Genomic DNA, 14,925 nt, shown 5'->3' with positions numbered 1-14,925 from the left:
TGGAAATTCGGTGAAAAAAAATTTCAGTATCTACTGTGGCTGAAAGATAATTAGGAAGTAGATGAAGTTAAACATTCAAAAATTAGAGATATAAAAGTTCTTCCATTTTGTTGACTTGTTTCATTTAGTTTTACAGCTTTTATTCTCTTGCATTTTTTAACAACGCGTAAAACTGGTTTAACGAATCCGAATACCCATTTCTATCATTTGTGAGATCGATATTCACTGTTATCTAGCAAATAAAAAAGCTTGCAATTCCTACGTCTTCAGGATAAGGAACTAGATTGTATCAAACCAGCTGATTTTAGGTTCTACAGATAGGTGTTAGCAACTTGAAATCTTTATTCCTTTACACTTACTACAGGTTTTGATATAAGTTCAAGACTTAGTAATTACCTCCTTCATTTTTCTTTTCTGGCTCTTCGCGTGAGAAAACCGATTGGAACCAACGTCTCAAAGTCATTTTATCCTGCTTTCATTGTTGCTTTTAAGTGGCAAATAGCTATTAATCCTTTCAATATCTGTACTGCAATCGATCGTTCATAATTCGATCACTTATTTTTTTTCTCTGGATTATCTTGTCTTTTACGATAATTTCCTATTCCGAAACATTAATATATATAGTTAGAATCTTTCGAAGGAACCAACTTTAATCCAAATAACGCTTTTATGACTACTTTGAAGGTTGACGAGGATTTGGAATGTGCGCTCATGGAGCAATTCATCGAGGCTCTTCACCAAAGGTGTACTGATATTCCACGCACTCAGTTGTGTGTGCTTGCGATTAGCTTTAATCGCTTCATTCTCCATAAGTCTCCCGACATTTTCACATATATTCAATACTACCAACAAAAGCTGAATTCATATGGGTTTCCACTTCCACCTGTAGTTTTGAAATCGTTACAAATGCCTTTAACGTCTCCGGAACCCGATGCTGATGAAAGGTTTAGAGACGGTGATACTGAGTTTGATACTGCCGGTGTTACTGCTTCTTCTTGCTTTCCTGTGGATGTTAAATCTCCATCTGTGAGAGCTTTCGGAAATGTAACATTCCAATCAGATTGAATTGCTGAAATGAAAGGTTTCTCTTACGTTCCAGTTCGCTTTCTTTTAAGTGATTGCCTTCGTAGGATTGCTTCTTTTTTTTTCGAGCGCAGATGATTTTACCCTTTTTTTCCCAACTTTACTCTTTTTTGTTAGAGTTGTTGAAAGCTCATCCTATTCCTCGCATGCATCCTAATTTTTATGTTCTTAATGCTTTAGCAGTCCATTCCAGTTTTTTTTTTCCTATTACATTAAATATTTACTCATTTATTTTTATATTTCACTATTTCACAAATTTTGGAAACGCGTTCATATATCCTATCTTAATCTATACGGCTTTTTAATTACAATTATATACATTTTCTACAAATGATTTAGTATTCAAGAATATTATATATTATTGAACTTTATCCTGTTGTTGTCACCAACACTTGTAGTATATTCGACAACTATATACAAATATTTTTAAAAACTTTGTTATTAGTAAGAAATTAAGATGTAAAAGACAAACTATTTATATTACCATTAATAAATTATCTAACTAATTCGTGTGCTGTATTTCCTGTAATTGTGAGATGGTGCCATTAGCCCTGAAATGCTGGACACCATTAGCTTTCTTGACAGTATCTACTCGTTCAGAAGGGGGTCCATATCCACCACCGCCAGGTGTCATAATAACAATATGGTCACCAGCTTGCATATGGCATGTGTTTTTACCGCCAACGTTGATTTGTCGAACTCGTTGCTCTCCTGAAGGTAAGATATCCTTTCGAATCCAAATGTTTTTACCGCATTCGGCATCTTTACCTCCTTTCATACCGTATGGATGATAGGCACGACGCTCTGAAAGTATGGAAAGGGTAACTGGAATTCTGAATTCAATATCGCGAATAACACCATCACCACCTTTGTACTTTCCTGCGCCGCCAGAATTTTCACGAATGATAAACTTTCTCAAAATGACAGGGTATCTTCTTTCAAGTACCTCCAAATCAGTAATTCGGGTGTTAGTCATATGAGTATGAACACCAGAAGTTCCGTCTAATCCATCAATTGCACCAGATCCACCGCAAATAGTCTCATAGTATCCAAATCCTGGTTTCACTTCACCGGTCTCTGGATCTTTACCGCCAATTCCAAATGTCAAATTGTTTGTGTCACCCTGACTAGCTGCACATGCTTGGAATGCCTTGAGAATAGTATCAGTGATTCTTTGCGACGTTAGCACATTTCCACCTACTACAGCAGCTGTTTCAGAGGGTTTCAAAAAGCAGTTATCAGGAATGATAACTTTAATTGGAAGCAGACATCCTTGATTAAGTGGGATATTTTCAGATATCAAAACACGTAAACAATAAATGATGGCGCTATAAGTTACTGCCTCCGGGGCGTTAATATTTCCATAGATTTCTTCAGTTGTACCAGTAAAATCAAATATGGCATCGCCGTTTTCTTCATCAATAGTGATGCGTAAGCATATCTTTGACCCATCGTCCATATGATCCTCAGCGTATAAATCCTCACCTAAAAATCTTTCACGTACTCCAAGCAATAATTGTCTAACGGCGCTTTCCGCATTTTCTTGAATTGCCTTCATATAACGTAAAACAGAATTTTTTCCGTACTCCTTGATTAAAGATGTAATTAAATTGATTCCCTTTTGGTTTGCGGAAACTTGAGCCTTCAAATCATTTAGGTTATCGCGAAGACAGCGACTGCCTGAACCACCCTCCACTTTTGCCGGTTCATTGTAGAGTAAATCAATCATGCGTTCTTCCTGAAAAACTCCATCAACCACAAGTTTTTCGCTCTTAATAGTTGCTCCTTCTTCAGAAAGCTCTTTACTAGAAGAAGGCATGCTACCAGGTAGAATACCACCGATGTCAGCGTGATGGGCACGCGCAGCAACGTAAAACATGATCTCGTCCCCTTCGAAATGAGGAGTAATAGTAGTGATATCAGGCAAATGAGTACCACCATATGATGGATGATTGGTAACAAGAACATCACCAGGTTTTAGTTTCCCTTCGTGAATTTTTGCTTGTGTGCGGACACAAGTAGACATAGAACCTAGATGAACCGGCATATGAGGTGCGTTAGCTACAAGATTTCCTTTCGCATCGAATAGTGCACACGAATAATCAAGACGCTCTTTAACATTAGTGGAGACACTCGTTTTCTGAAGAGCCCTTCCCATTTGTTCAGCTACAGCCATAAACCGAGATCCAAATACAGAAAGGTAAATAGGATCAATTGTACTTGCTTTAGCGAGAGAATCGTTTGCCGTATATTCATTTCCATGAGAAATGTCAATTACAACGTGTGTATGCAAAATTCTAGCAACAGCTTTGGGAGGAACAACAATGGTTTGCGTTTTGTCGACTATCAAAGAAGGGCCATTCACTATTGTTCCAACAGGCAAGTTATCTAGGCTATAAACTTCAGAAGGGACACGTCCACCTTCGAAATAAATGTCCTTGACACATGTTGCTAGGCTCTTTTGAACAGGTTCGAACTTCAATTCTTTTAATTGAGCATCTACACTGGGCTCTTTGCTCTGGAAACTTTTTCCGGAAGCACGAATTCTGATATCATCAATAATTATATCTTTATTTTCAAAAATAAAACCGAACTCCTGCTTATGTTTATCAAAAAATGATTGCTTGAAATCCCAAGACTCAAGAGGCTTGCTAATCATCAAAGTGCTGTCAGTTCCTTGATACCGACAATTCAAAAATAACTCATAGCTAATTTGGCTTTCGGTAAATCCCTGCTCCTCAAGGTTAGCTTTCGCTTCTTCTTTAAGGCTATCAAAACGCTTCTTAATAGATTCAGTATTTGAGTCATCCAGAGTAAAGGAGGAAGGCTCTTGAACTTCAGACACGACATCAGCTAGTGCCATTCCATAAGCTGAAAGAATTGAACTATACTTGTGAACTAAAACCTGGGTAATACCGAGAGATTTGGCAATAGCTGCACAGTGTTGTCCACCAGCACCACCAAAAGAAGTCAAACGATGAATGGAGATATCGTGTCCTTTAGCTTCAGTAAGGGCGCGAATTGGGCGAGCCATAGTTTCGTTCGCTATCTTAATGAAGCCAAAAGCAACTTCATCGGCAGTCATTTGACGTTCTTTCTCAAGGCCAGAATTGATCTCAGCAGTCAATTTTTCAAACTCCTTTCTCGTCGACTCGACGTCTAGTGATTCATCCTCATTAGGACCAAAAATTTTAGGGAAAGACTCAGGTAAAAGTCTTCCTAACAGTAAATTTGCATCTGTAACAGTCAAGTACCCTCCCTTGCGATAGCATACTGGGCCAGGATGTGCACCAGCACTTTCTGGTCCAACAACAAAAAGGCCATTTTTCCAAAAAAGACGTGATCCACCGCCAGCGGCTACCGTATTTATATCTAATTGAGGAGATTGAATAGTAACTCCTGCCGTTGTCGTTTCAAAGACATGTTCATATGAACCACCATACCGAGAAACATCCGTAGATGTACCTCCCATATCGAATCCGATGACAGGAATTTTAACGTCCTCGTCATATGAGGTAAGTGCAAAACCTACGACACCGCCAGCAGGACCGGAGAGAATGGCATGTAAGCCTGAAAACTTATTAACGTCAACCAAACCACCGTCACTCTGCATGAACTCACAACGCACACCCTTTGAATTATCCTTTGTCTTTAAACCATGAAGGAATCCTGATTGAAACCCGGCAAGGTATCTTCTAACAACTGGAGAAAGGTAAGCATCAGCGGTAGCTGAAGTAGCACGAGGAACATATTTAATCATCGGCATTAATTTAGTTGAAAGACTGATATTGCTGAAACCAACCTCTTCAGCAATTTTACCAACAAGAAGTTCATGATCTGGAAATGTAAAGCTGTGGGCAAGGCAAACGGCGATACTGGTAAATCCTTCATCGTACAATGCTTGCAAATCTTTGCGAAGTGCATCGCAATCTACCTTTTTCATAATACGAACGACTTCACCAGAACGGCCAACTACTAGTGACGGGTCAGAGCCGTCAATTGTGGTTTTGACTTTCATTGGGTCTTCAACATAATCTTCTAGTGTTACACGCTCGTCAACTTCGATAACTTTAGAGTACAATACTTCAGGTCTTCGAATTCCCAACTCGAAAATATTAGGTCTAGATTGGTTGCCAATTAACAGACCATCTTTAAATCCTTTAGTCGTTATAAAAGCGCATCGTTCACCTTTTCGTTCCAATAAAGCATTGGTAGCAACTGTAGTACCACACCGTAAATGATTAATGCAACTGGTATCTAATTTTTCGGTTCGTGGGATCGATTTTCCTTGAACAATCTCTAAAATGCGTCGGACAGCTTCGATAGAAGCGTCCTTATAGTTACTAGGATCCTCTGAAAGTAATTTGATGACAATAGGAGGGCGAGATTCATCAGCAAAAGTGGCGATTGCGTCTGTAAAAGTACCACCTCGATCAATGTGAATTTTGACACTCATTTTTTAAATCCAAAATGTGTATTAAATCTATGTGTATGTATATGTAGGTAGAAAAAGAAAGCAAAAAATAAAAAACAGCACAAGTTAATGAATTAGGCAAGAATGATATCCATATATATACATAAATTATTAAATCATCACAATATTGTGTAGCAAAGATTGCCTCCTTATCAGACTGAAAGTTGGCGGAGCTCCGTATTCATTTGTGGAGTTCGGCGGAGTGGAGGAGCAGTATCGAAGCCTGCTGATATGGTCATGCAATTATTAGAGTATCTGAATTATCGATGAATCATTAAATTGATATTCAACATGCGTCTAATTAGAAAGTTTTGAGCTGGTCAATATGGAAGTATACTACAGAAATCCTACATATTTTATGTATTGGGTATCATTGTTAACAGTTTGCAAAATAAAGATCTTGACAATTAATTATTATAATAAAGCTTTAAAAATTTGCTAATTTGCAACTTTCCTGTCCGTTCCTAAATTGATTATCGATAAAGAATTGTATTTATCGCAATCATAAGTATCTCAACACTTGTAGTCCTAAGTATTTCATGATGTTTAAGATCTGCTGTTTGGCTATTCAAGGACTCCCTATCTACTTGCTTGGTACTATTGATATCGTAGATAGAACCAAATATGCGAAATCAGTAAAATTAATGTCAAAATACACTCTTTACTAGTAAAAATTAATAATTTATTGGTAATGATGTTAATTTAATTTAATTTGCTTGAATTATTATTCATTTTGATCTTTTTTGCGAAATTTATTTCGTAAAATGGTTTGTAAGATTGTTATCTGTTCTTTAGTAGGTACTTTGTGCACATGTTTCTTTAGATTAATTGAACTGTACTTATTATTTCTTGCTTTGATTAGAGTTAACTACAAACTCTCACATGAGGGATGCACTCGTAAATCTTTTTCTTGGGGCAGTTTATTCCACAATGCAAAAATGTACATACACGAATTATTAGTTTGATCGCTTCGGTTAAAAATCTAAATGGAGAGCACTAAATCTTTAAATGATAAGAATCATTCCTTACGACTATGGAATCCCCCATCTTGGTATAATTTTTTGGACGTTCAATGTCTCGGTCAAGGAGGAGCTCGTTTTACTTATCTTGACTGATTGGAACGTTGACTAGAGGTATAAAAGTTCGCAATTAGCATGCTGTAGTTATTCATTCATTCTTTAAGTTAAGAATAACCTTTTAATTTTTTTATAATGAAACAAGATGTGCGAATTGCGATTGATAGGGGTGGAACCTTCACCGATGTTTACTATAAGATATCTGGATGGAGGGAGCAAGAAGGGATTTTCAAGTTGCTTTCTGTAAACCCTAAATTATACGACGATGCTCCAACTGAAGGAATTAGAAGAGTGTTGTGTTATGCGTCCGGCGAAGAAATACCTCGTAAAGTCCCTTTAGACTTGACAAGAGTATCCTCTATACGTATGGGTACAACTGTTGCGACGAATGCTTTGTTAGAACGTAAGGGTGAAAAAACCGCCTTCATAATCACGGAAGGTTTTCGAAATTTGGTAGAAATCGGAAATCAAGCTCGCCCGGACTTATTCGACCTCACAGTATCAAGGCCTTCACCATTATATCAACGTGTCATAGAAGCAAAAGAGAGAGTTGTCTTAGAAAACCAATTCTCAAAGACAGCTGGTATTGTTCAAGGAATTACAGGAGAATTTTTGCGAGTGGAAAAGAAATTGGATGAAGAAGCGTTATATCAAGATCTAAAGGAATTATACAATGAAGGGTTTCGCTCCATTTCTGTCAGTCTTATGCATTCTTATACATATCCTCTTCATGAAGAGGTAGTTGAAAAAATTGCCAAACGTATAGGATTTACAGATATTTCTCTCTCATCAAAACTTACACCAATGGTTAAAATAGTTCCAAGGGCCGTTTCCGCCATTATCGACGCGTATCTTAGTTCTACGTTGAGGTATTATCTTGATTCGTTTAAGAAGAATTTTTACAATGTGAAGCCTAATACTATTCAATTCATGAAAAGCGATGGTGGTCTAGTTGACATAGATAATTTTACTGCTATTAGTGCTATAATGAGCGGTCCTGCTGCAGGTACGGTTGGATTTGCGAAAACATCATCTTTGCATGCTGATGACAAAACGCCAGCCATAGGTTTTGATATGGGGGGCACGTCAACTGATGTTTCTAGATACGATGGTAAATTTGAGCATATATACGAAGCCAATATATTCGGACTATACATTCAGTCCCCTCAATTGGATATTCAGACGGTTGCTGCAGGTGGTGGTTCTCGATTATTTTGGAGAAATCAACTGTTTTCGGTTGGTCCAGAAAGTGCTGGTGCTTTTCCAGGACCGGCTTGTTATCTCAATGGTGGACCTTTAACTGTTACAGATGCAAACGTTTTGTTGGGAAGAATTATTCCTGATTTCTTCCCGAAAATTTTTGGTCCAAAAGAAAACGAGAGTATGAACAAAGACATAGTCATTGAAAAATTTTCTGAATTAAGGGACATCATCAACATTGACATTGAGAAGGAGAAGACAATTGAAGAAATTGCCATGGGATTTATCCAGGTAGCTAATGAAACCATGTGTCGACCAATCCGTAAACTTACCGAATCACGTGGATTGGACCTTTCTGCGCACCATCTTGCTGTTTTTGGAGGCGCTGGTGGCCAACATGCGTGTGCAATTGCATCTTTATTGAACATTGAAAAGATTATTATTCATAAATATTCCTCTGTCCTTTCTGCTTATGGTTTAGCATTAGCTCATGTGACACATGAGGAACAAATGCCTTGTTTATCTGTGTTAGATGAGGATAATTTACCTCTTATACAATCAAAGTTTGATGTGTTAGACAAAAAGGCCGTTTCCTTTTTGGAGAATGAAGGATATCTAGAGTCTCAAATCTCGACCGAATTATTCGCAAATCTGCGATACGAAGGTAACGATACCACTATGATGATTGCAAAGCCAAAGGACTCATGGGATTTTAAGACTTTGTTTGAAGAATCTTATAAGAATCAATTCGGATTTTCTTTAATAGATCGTAAAATCATGGTTGAAGACATTAGAATTCGCGCTATCGCACGAGCTTCCAATCAATCTGAAGTCGATACTGTCTTTGCTTCCGAAACTGAAAATGAAAATACTGTGTTTATTAGAGATAACAAACCTACGATGTATACACCTGTCTACTTTGCAGAAGTCGGGAAGGTAAATTGTCACGTATACCAATTATCATCTTTACCTGTTCATAGTTTGATAACTGGTCCAGCTGTTATCGTTGATACTACGCAAACTCTGCTAATTGAGCCGTCTTTTACAGCTAAGATTTTCGCAAGACATGTTTTGCTTGAAAAAACAAAATCCACACTGGTAGTGAAAAAGAACGTCGACTTGGACCCGATTACTATGACGATCTTTGCCAATCGTTTTATGAGTATATCAGAACAAATGGGTCAAGTTCTTCAAAAAACCGCTGTGAGTGTTAACGTTAAAGAACGGCTTGATTATAGTTGTGCGCTGTTTTCTCCTGATGGAGGTCTCGTTGCTAATGCTCCACACGTCCCAGCCATGCTGGGATCAATGCAAACTGCGGTAAAGTGGCAGCATAATTATTGGAAAGGTAAACTTGTTCCAGGAGATGTTTTACTTTCTAATCATCCTATTGCAGGTGGAGTTCATCTACCCGATTTGACCGTTGTCACTCCTGTTTTCGATAACAATAAAGATATTATCTTTTATTGTGCAGCAAGGGGACATATGGTGGATGTTGGAGGAATTACTCCAGGTTCAATGCCTTCAAATTCCAAAGCAATTTATGAAGAAGGAGCAGCAATAAAAACCTTCAAAGTTGTTAAGGCCGGAACCTTTGATGAAAAAGGACTTACACAATTACTTTTTGATGAGCCTGCTAAATACCCGGATTGTTCTGGATCAAGGACACTTCGAGACAACATCAGTGATGTTAAAGCAATGTTATCTGCTTGTCATAGAGGTAGATCTATGGTAGAAAAGCTCGTTGTCGAATACGGGCTTGATATTGTTCAGCGTTCTATGTATGGAATACAGGCAGCAGCAGAAAAAGCTGTTAGAGACGTATTAAAGGCATTCAGTGTACAAAATTCGCAGAAACCCCTGAAAGCGATAGATTATATGGATGATGGTACTCCCCTACAATTAGAAGTGAAAATTGATCCTGAAACTGGTGATGCCGTATTTGATTTCGAAGGTACAGGTCCAGAAGTTTACGGTAATTGGAACGCACCTATTGCAATTACTTATTCATCAGTTATCTACTGCCTTCGTTCTATAATTAATCAAGATATCCCACTGAACGAGGGCTGCTTGAAGCCAATAGAAATTAGGATTCCACCCTCATGCTTTCTTAATCCTTCCGAGACTGCTGCAGTGGTTGGTGGTAATGTACTGACCTCTCAAAGAATCACAGATGTCATATTGAAAGCTTTTAGCATTTGTGCAGCATCACAAGGATGTATGAATAACTTGACTTTCGGCTACGATGGTGAAAACGGAGAGGAAGGTTTTGCAATGTATGAAACAATCGCAGGAGGTGCTGGAGCAGGTCCTACTTGGAATGGAACTAGTGGAGTCCATACCCATATGACAAATACTCGTATCACTGATCCAGAGGTAGTAGAAAGGAGAGCACCCGTAATACTTAGAAGGTTCTGCTTAAGAGAAAATTCTGGAGGCAAAGGAGAATATCATGGTGGTGATGGTGTCATACGACATTTTGAATTTCGCCGGTCAATGCACTGTTCAATATTGTCGGAGAGGAGAAGTCGGGCTCCTTATGGAATGAACGGGGGAGAAGATGGAGCCATGGGTGTTAATACATGGATAGATTGCAGCAATCCTGACTTTCCAAGGTATGTTAACTTGGGTGGTAAAAACCACGTTCTCATGGGCAAAGGAGATCACATTGTAATTGAAACACCGGGAGGTGGAGGTTATGGAGCAGTCAGCATTTAATACTAATGATACTAATTTTGTTCCTATGAATACATGGAAACTCCATTATAAATATAGACTCTTCTTGGCCTTCCTAATCGATATTTGTTCGTTCTTAACGTCGAAATTTTGAAACACTTTTATTTCACTTCTTATTTACTTTGATTCATAGAAAGTAATAAATATAATTTTTTAAAAATTTTCTAATTTAGTAATAGAAAATGCGTTTAGAGTTTCATTTGTTATGGATGTTATGTAAACCCTATGAATGTGAATAACAAATAGTAGTCGTAACATGTATATTGTCGCAAGGCATTATGAACACAAATCCTACTACAAACTTTAAGAATTTAAAGAGTTCAAAGCTGCTTTCGCTGTTGAAGCGGCACTTGCTGGGTTAGCACCGGTAACTAATTTGCCATCTGTTTTAACAAAATCATCAAAAGGTTCTTGAGGATCAACGAAGTTGCTTCCTGCTTCCTGAAATAACTTGTTTAATGTCTTAAAATGGTATTTTTCAAAAGTAGGCATTAAATTCATTTGCTGCTCAGCGATTTCATTGAAAGCTGTAACCGTTTTCCCCTTAACAATAGAAAATCCTGTAGAATCTTTGATACACGGAAGAATAACTGGACCATGGCAAACGGCTGCAATCACTCCACCCATACTGTAAATCTTAGCAGCTCCCTTGTGTAAATTGGTTGCAGATGGGAAATCAAACAAGGTGCCATGTCCACCAGCAGCAAAAAATATAGAATAGTCCGAGAAATTTATGTCGCTTGCATTCTTCGCATTTTTAATAGCTTTCCAAAAATCATTGTTTTTGTCTTTAAACGCGTTTTTATCGGAGTCCGAAAGGGCAGAATCACTTATAGAATGGTCATCAGCCAACATTACCATTCTCACTGACAATCTGAACACTATACCCTGCCTTTGTAAAGACTTGAAAGGGATGCAAGACTTCAGTGAAATATGCTCCGGTCTTTGAACTGTCTTCATAAAAAGGACCATAATAATCGCTGCAAACTAGTAGAACTTTTTTTTCGGTAGACATGTTTTGAGGATTTAATGTGTTAAATCGATAGGTAAATGTAAGTATAAAATTCCAGCATAATTTTGTGTATGAAAATTATAATATATATATTGTAGAGATTAGTAATCGATGAATCTAGAAATTTTATTTTGACATTCAAATTTTTTTAAAAACTCACCTAACAATGATGTAGATCTACCTACTATAACAGAAAATAATCGTTATATCAACTAAACAAATATTATTTATTTTACATGAGCTCTATAGGCGTTAGTTATATCATTTAGACGTAGAAGTCATGAAAAACATATAATAAATAAACGAGCTAGGCCAGCTTTAATTCATTTTACTAGGAAGTAAATTTAAGTATTTATATTCCTTTGTATACATATTTTTTCAATACATTGTTTGCAGGGGAAACTCTAAGATTGTCTCTTGGTTCTTCATGAATCATGAATTTAATTTAATTTAAATAATTAACATTCTTGGCTAAATCCTTTTTTTTTACTATCATGTACGATAATACTCGATTGAGTATTATAAAAGTAATTTTACCGAGCAATCTGCTTAGGGTACTAGGTTTCGTTATACATAGTATTGTAGATTTTATTGAACACAAATCCCCTTTATAGAACCCAATATTTAATATGAATGAGCGATAATGGTTATATGTGATTTTTAAATTTATCATACCTGATTAATTCATTTGGTAAAGTGCATTTAAAATTATCCCATCATTGCCATTCGACTGGTTATTCGGTTCCAAAATTTACCAAGTCATTTTTTGTAAAATCAATCGTATTAAAACCATTTCTTTACAAAGAATGTAAACCGCTCGTTGTACGCTATGGTAATATTGTTAGTCGCTATATTACGGGTGTACTAGTTCCTTGTATAAGATAATGTCTTTAAATACTTATATCCGAACATTATATTATATAATATTAAGAAAATATATTTTAAGCATGCCCGTGACCTAACGAACTTTATCAATCTAGGGTGCTAACTTTTTACCTCTTCCAGTCTTGAAATTTAAAACTTTTAGTGTTAATGAATACGATTTTCAAATGATTTCTTCATCATAATTTTACAATTCGAGAGTTCCTCAATTGCTTCATATAATGCGTTCATTATCGTAAGGATCATGGGATACTGTTATCAGTACTAACCAATATCTAGTTGTATTGTGTGCCGTCAGAAAAAGGTATTCATACATTGAAATTATCAGCATCTAACTACAATTAAAGATAAAATGTGACCGAAAAAATCCGTGTACCAATTGTGAGCAGGCTGGCGAAAAATGCATGTTTAAAGAATATGATAGCCGCAAAATACGACATCCACATAGCTATGTGAAAGCCTTAGAAACTAGGTTAGCGGGCTTAGAAGCTTTTTGGAAAAGGGTGAAATATGCTCCTGTCAATGAAAAACTCGAATTGCTAAAAACAATTTCGTTTAACGACCACTTATCTCCAGATATATCGGTTTCTAAAACTGATACCACTTTTGAATTTCCAGTCTCTTTAGACATTAGAGGCCCAAATACCATCGCCTTTTACGGGCCAACAAATGTCTACGGGCCACCGTTAACTCCAAGCTCGCCTGAGACGCCTTCTTTCCCCCCTCAAAACCCCAGCTTTTCTCCTCTTATAACTGATTGTCTAAAGCTTTTTTTTAAATGGCAGTACCCGCAGTTTTTATTTATCAACCGGGAGGCATTTCTGGTTGACTATTACTATCGCTATCATGAAGGAAGATATTGTTCTGAACACTTGCTATATGCAATGTGTGCAATTGGTAGTAGAATGTCCGTTGATCCTAACATTGCCGCATTGGCCAAGAATTTTTATCAAATTGCTTGGAATAAAATAATAGAATATGGTCTGGGAAAGTCTCATATTACTTCAATCCAGTGCTTGTTGTGTTTAGGTTATTTCAATATTGGGATGGGCAATACATCGCTAGGATGGATGTTGTCGGGGATGGCATTTCGAATGGGTCAAGATTTGGGATTTCAATTAAATCCCCGAAATTGGTCGGTAAATGATCATCCCGTTGTTTCACCGGCAGATGCTGCTGTTCGTAGTAGGATTTATTGGGGAAGTTATGTTACAGATATATTTATTAGCTTTGTCCTTGGTAGGCCTACTACGCTAAAAAAATCTGACACTAGCATCCCCGATTCTGAAAGCTTACCTGATTTCGATGGAGTCAACGAGTACAGAGTGAACAACGCCCTTCTTCTAAAAGAATATCTATGTATACAATCCTCTGTTTACTAGTGGATTTGAGTAATGTAGCTGATGCTATATTACTAAACGTATTTGCCCCTATTTCAATGCCTTACGGTGCAGATTACATGCTACAAAATTTGGGGAAGTACAATTTAGAGCTTGCCAAATGGCATCTTAAGCTTCCGAGTGAACTCCGGTGGAAAAAAAGCGAATTGAGAAAATTTGGTCAAAATCCTGATCTTTCTGTCGTTTGCTTATATTACAATTTAATTAAAATATGTCTGAATAGACCTTTTTTGTCTAGTAAGGAGGTTATTTCCAATGATATGACACCTAAATTAATATGTCAAGATTCCATTGAAGATATAGAGTTACTTATTAAGTATCGAAATGATGCGTTTGGAATTAATTCTGTGTCTTTTGTTTTGGTATATGCAGCTATTGTAAGCTGCAGTGTACTTCTTATGTTATGGAACGACGAAGATCCAATTCTTAATCGCCAGGTGATAGAAACCAAGCTAAACTTCTTCTTGATTGTGTTGGTTAAGGCATCAAAAGTGTGGGATTTAGCCACGAAATCTATTCATCTTATAAAGAGTAGTTTATTGTCCAAGGGTGTCGCTTTTACAGATTCCTTTTCTTTAAAATCAAATTCCGAAGGTCTTAATGTCAATAACTCGAATTCAAGCATTGCACACGAGTCCGCGAATATCCCGGACATTTTGGATCCATCTACCAAAACATTCGAACTTGATATTACTTCTCAAGGGCTTCAAACATTGTACGGAGGTCCGCCAATTTTAATGACATCAGCTTCCCACAGTGAAATTTGGAAAAACTCATTATTTTCAATGTTCAATCAGCCTAACGATTCAGAGGATGGAAATAATAGGTTGTACGAACAATAGAAAATGTATATGTTTCGTTAAAAAGTAGCGAGGCATCTCATATTAATGACGAAATTGATGCAAAATCAAAACACATATTGTTATTATAAAAGCATGCTAGATCCGCGCTTTAAGTGCTTCATAGATGAATTTTACAGTCAGAGTATGCTATAAACTTGTTAAGGTAACTGTCGAGTACCTTAAATTGAAAACGAGGATAACGCATTGAAGTTAAAAATGA

The 14,925-nt window shown here is 37.0% G+C and overlaps 5 protein-coding genes and 6 long non-coding RNA genes across 11 annotated transcripts, besides 1 other annotated feature; 7 read left to right on the top strand and 4 right to left on the bottom strand.

The window, feature by feature from the left end:
• The first annotated feature begins 343 nt into the window (after positions 1 to 343).
• On the top strand, positions 344 to 1,489 carry SPOM_SPAC11D3.16C (uncharacterized protein). Its single transcript, NM_001018211.3, has one exon. It carries the CDS (start codon positions 670 to 672, stop codon positions 1,063 to 1,065), a length of 396 nt encoding a protein of 131 aa, NP_592811.1. The 5' UTR covers positions 344 to 669; the 3' UTR covers positions 1,066 to 1,489.
• Positions 1,490 to 1,504: 15 nt separating this feature from the next.
• On the bottom strand, positions 1,505 to 5,625 carry SPOM_SPAC11D3.15 (ATP-hydrolizing 5-oxoprolinase). The gene has a single exon (NM_001018210.3). The coding sequence runs from the start codon at positions 5,537 to 5,539 to the stop codon at positions 1,586 to 1,588; it is 3,954 nt and encodes a 1,317-aa protein (NP_592810.1). The 5' UTR covers positions 5,540 to 5,625; the 3' UTR covers positions 1,505 to 1,585.
• SPOM_SPNCRNA.2060 lies at positions 1,695 to 2,308 on the top strand. The gene has a single exon (NR_191427.1). It is a non-coding gene; the product is annotated as a non-coding RNA (long non-coding RNA).
• On the top strand, positions 2,320 to 2,543 carry SPOM_SPNCRNA.2059. Its single transcript, NR_191426.1, has one exon. It is a non-coding gene; the product is annotated as a non-coding RNA (long non-coding RNA).
• SPOM_SPNCRNA.610 lies at positions 4,515 to 5,596 on the top strand. The gene has a single exon (NR_150972.1). It is a non-coding gene; the product is annotated as a non-coding RNA (long non-coding RNA).
• A 318-nt stretch (positions 5,626 to 5,943) lies between the features above and the next one.
• SPOM_SPNCRNA.147 lies at positions 5,944 to 6,301 on the bottom strand. The gene has a single exon (NR_150355.1). It is a non-coding gene; the product is annotated as a non-coding RNA (long non-coding RNA).
• A 27-nt stretch (positions 6,302 to 6,328) lies between these two features.
• On the bottom strand, positions 6,329 to 10,667 carry SPOM_SPNCRNA.609. Its single transcript, NR_150970.1, has one exon. It is a non-coding gene; the product is annotated as a non-coding RNA, possible alternative UTR (long non-coding RNA).
• SPOM_SPAC11D3.14C (oxoprolinase) lies at positions 6,723 to 10,680 on the top strand. The gene has a single exon (NM_001018209.3). The coding sequence runs from the start codon at positions 6,769 to 6,771 to the stop codon at positions 10,549 to 10,551; it is 3,783 nt and encodes a 1,260-aa protein (NP_592809.1). The 5' UTR covers positions 6,723 to 6,768; the 3' UTR covers positions 10,552 to 10,680.
• On the bottom strand, positions 10,602 to 11,700 carry hsp3104 (ThiJ domain protein, glyoxylase III). The gene has a single exon (NM_001018208.3). It carries the CDS (start codon positions 11,539 to 11,541, stop codon positions 10,873 to 10,875), a length of 669 nt encoding a protein of 222 aa, NP_592808.1. The 5' UTR covers positions 11,542 to 11,700; the 3' UTR covers positions 10,602 to 10,872.
• On the top strand, positions 11,377 to 11,608 carry SPOM_SPNCRNA.2058. The gene has a single exon (NR_191425.1). It is a non-coding gene; the product is annotated as a non-coding RNA (long non-coding RNA).
• An 875-nt stretch (positions 11,701 to 12,575) lies between the features above and the next one.
• On the top strand, positions 12,576 to 14,919 carry SPOM_SPAC11D3.11C (truncated GAL4-like Zn2Cys6 binuclear cluster DNA-binding protein). The gene is made up of 3 exons (NM_001355965.2): positions 12,576 to 12,698; positions 12,743 to 12,767; positions 12,811 to 14,919. The coding sequence occupies exons 1-3, from the start codon at positions 12,685 to 12,687 to the stop codon at positions 13,843 to 13,845; spliced, it is 1,074 nt and encodes a 357-aa protein (NP_001343028.1). The 5' UTR covers positions 12,576 to 12,684; the 3' UTR covers positions 13,846 to 14,919.
• Positions 14,554 to 14,640: a sequence feature (Short protein (SPOM_SPAC11D3.20, CAK9837021.1) was converted to a misc_feature.).
• Positions 14,920 to 14,925: the final 6 nt, after the last annotated feature.

This window comes from Schizosaccharomyces pombe (assembly GCF_000002945.2).
Source record: "Schizosaccharomyces pombe strain 972h- genome assembly, chromosome: I".
In the NCBI taxonomy this organism is placed as follows: Eukaryota; Fungi; Ascomycota; class Schizosaccharomycetes; order Schizosaccharomycetales; family Schizosaccharomycetaceae; genus Schizosaccharomyces; species Schizosaccharomyces pombe.
The sequence above is the reverse complement of the archived record's forward strand: the minus strand, read 5'-3'. Positions and strand labels throughout refer to the sequence as shown.

What these genes read in the sequence shown, in the direction of transcription:
- hsp3104 (NM_001018208.3), bottom strand. Translation starts at nt 11,541, where the DNA reads ATGGTCCTTTTTATGAAGACAGTTCAAAGACCGGAGCATATTTCACTG.
- SPOM_SPAC11D3.14C (NM_001018209.3), top strand. Translation starts at nt 6,769, where the DNA reads ATGAAACAAGATGTGCGAATTGCGATTGATAGGGGTGGAACCTTCACC.
- SPOM_SPAC11D3.11C (NM_001355965.2), top strand. An exon ending in TTGTGTGCCGTCAGAAAAAG is followed by an intron (nt 12,768 to 12,810) that starts GTATTCATACAT and finishes CTACAATTAAAG; the next exon opens with ATAAAATGTGACCGAAAAAA.
- SPOM_SPAC11D3.16C (NM_001018211.3), top strand. Translation starts at nt 670, where the DNA reads ATGACTACTTTGAAGGTTGACGAGGATTTGGAATGTGCGCTCATGGAG.
- SPOM_SPAC11D3.15 (NM_001018210.3), bottom strand. Translation starts at nt 5,539, where the DNA reads ATGAGTGTCAAAATTCACATTGATCGAGGTGGTACTTTTACAGACGCA.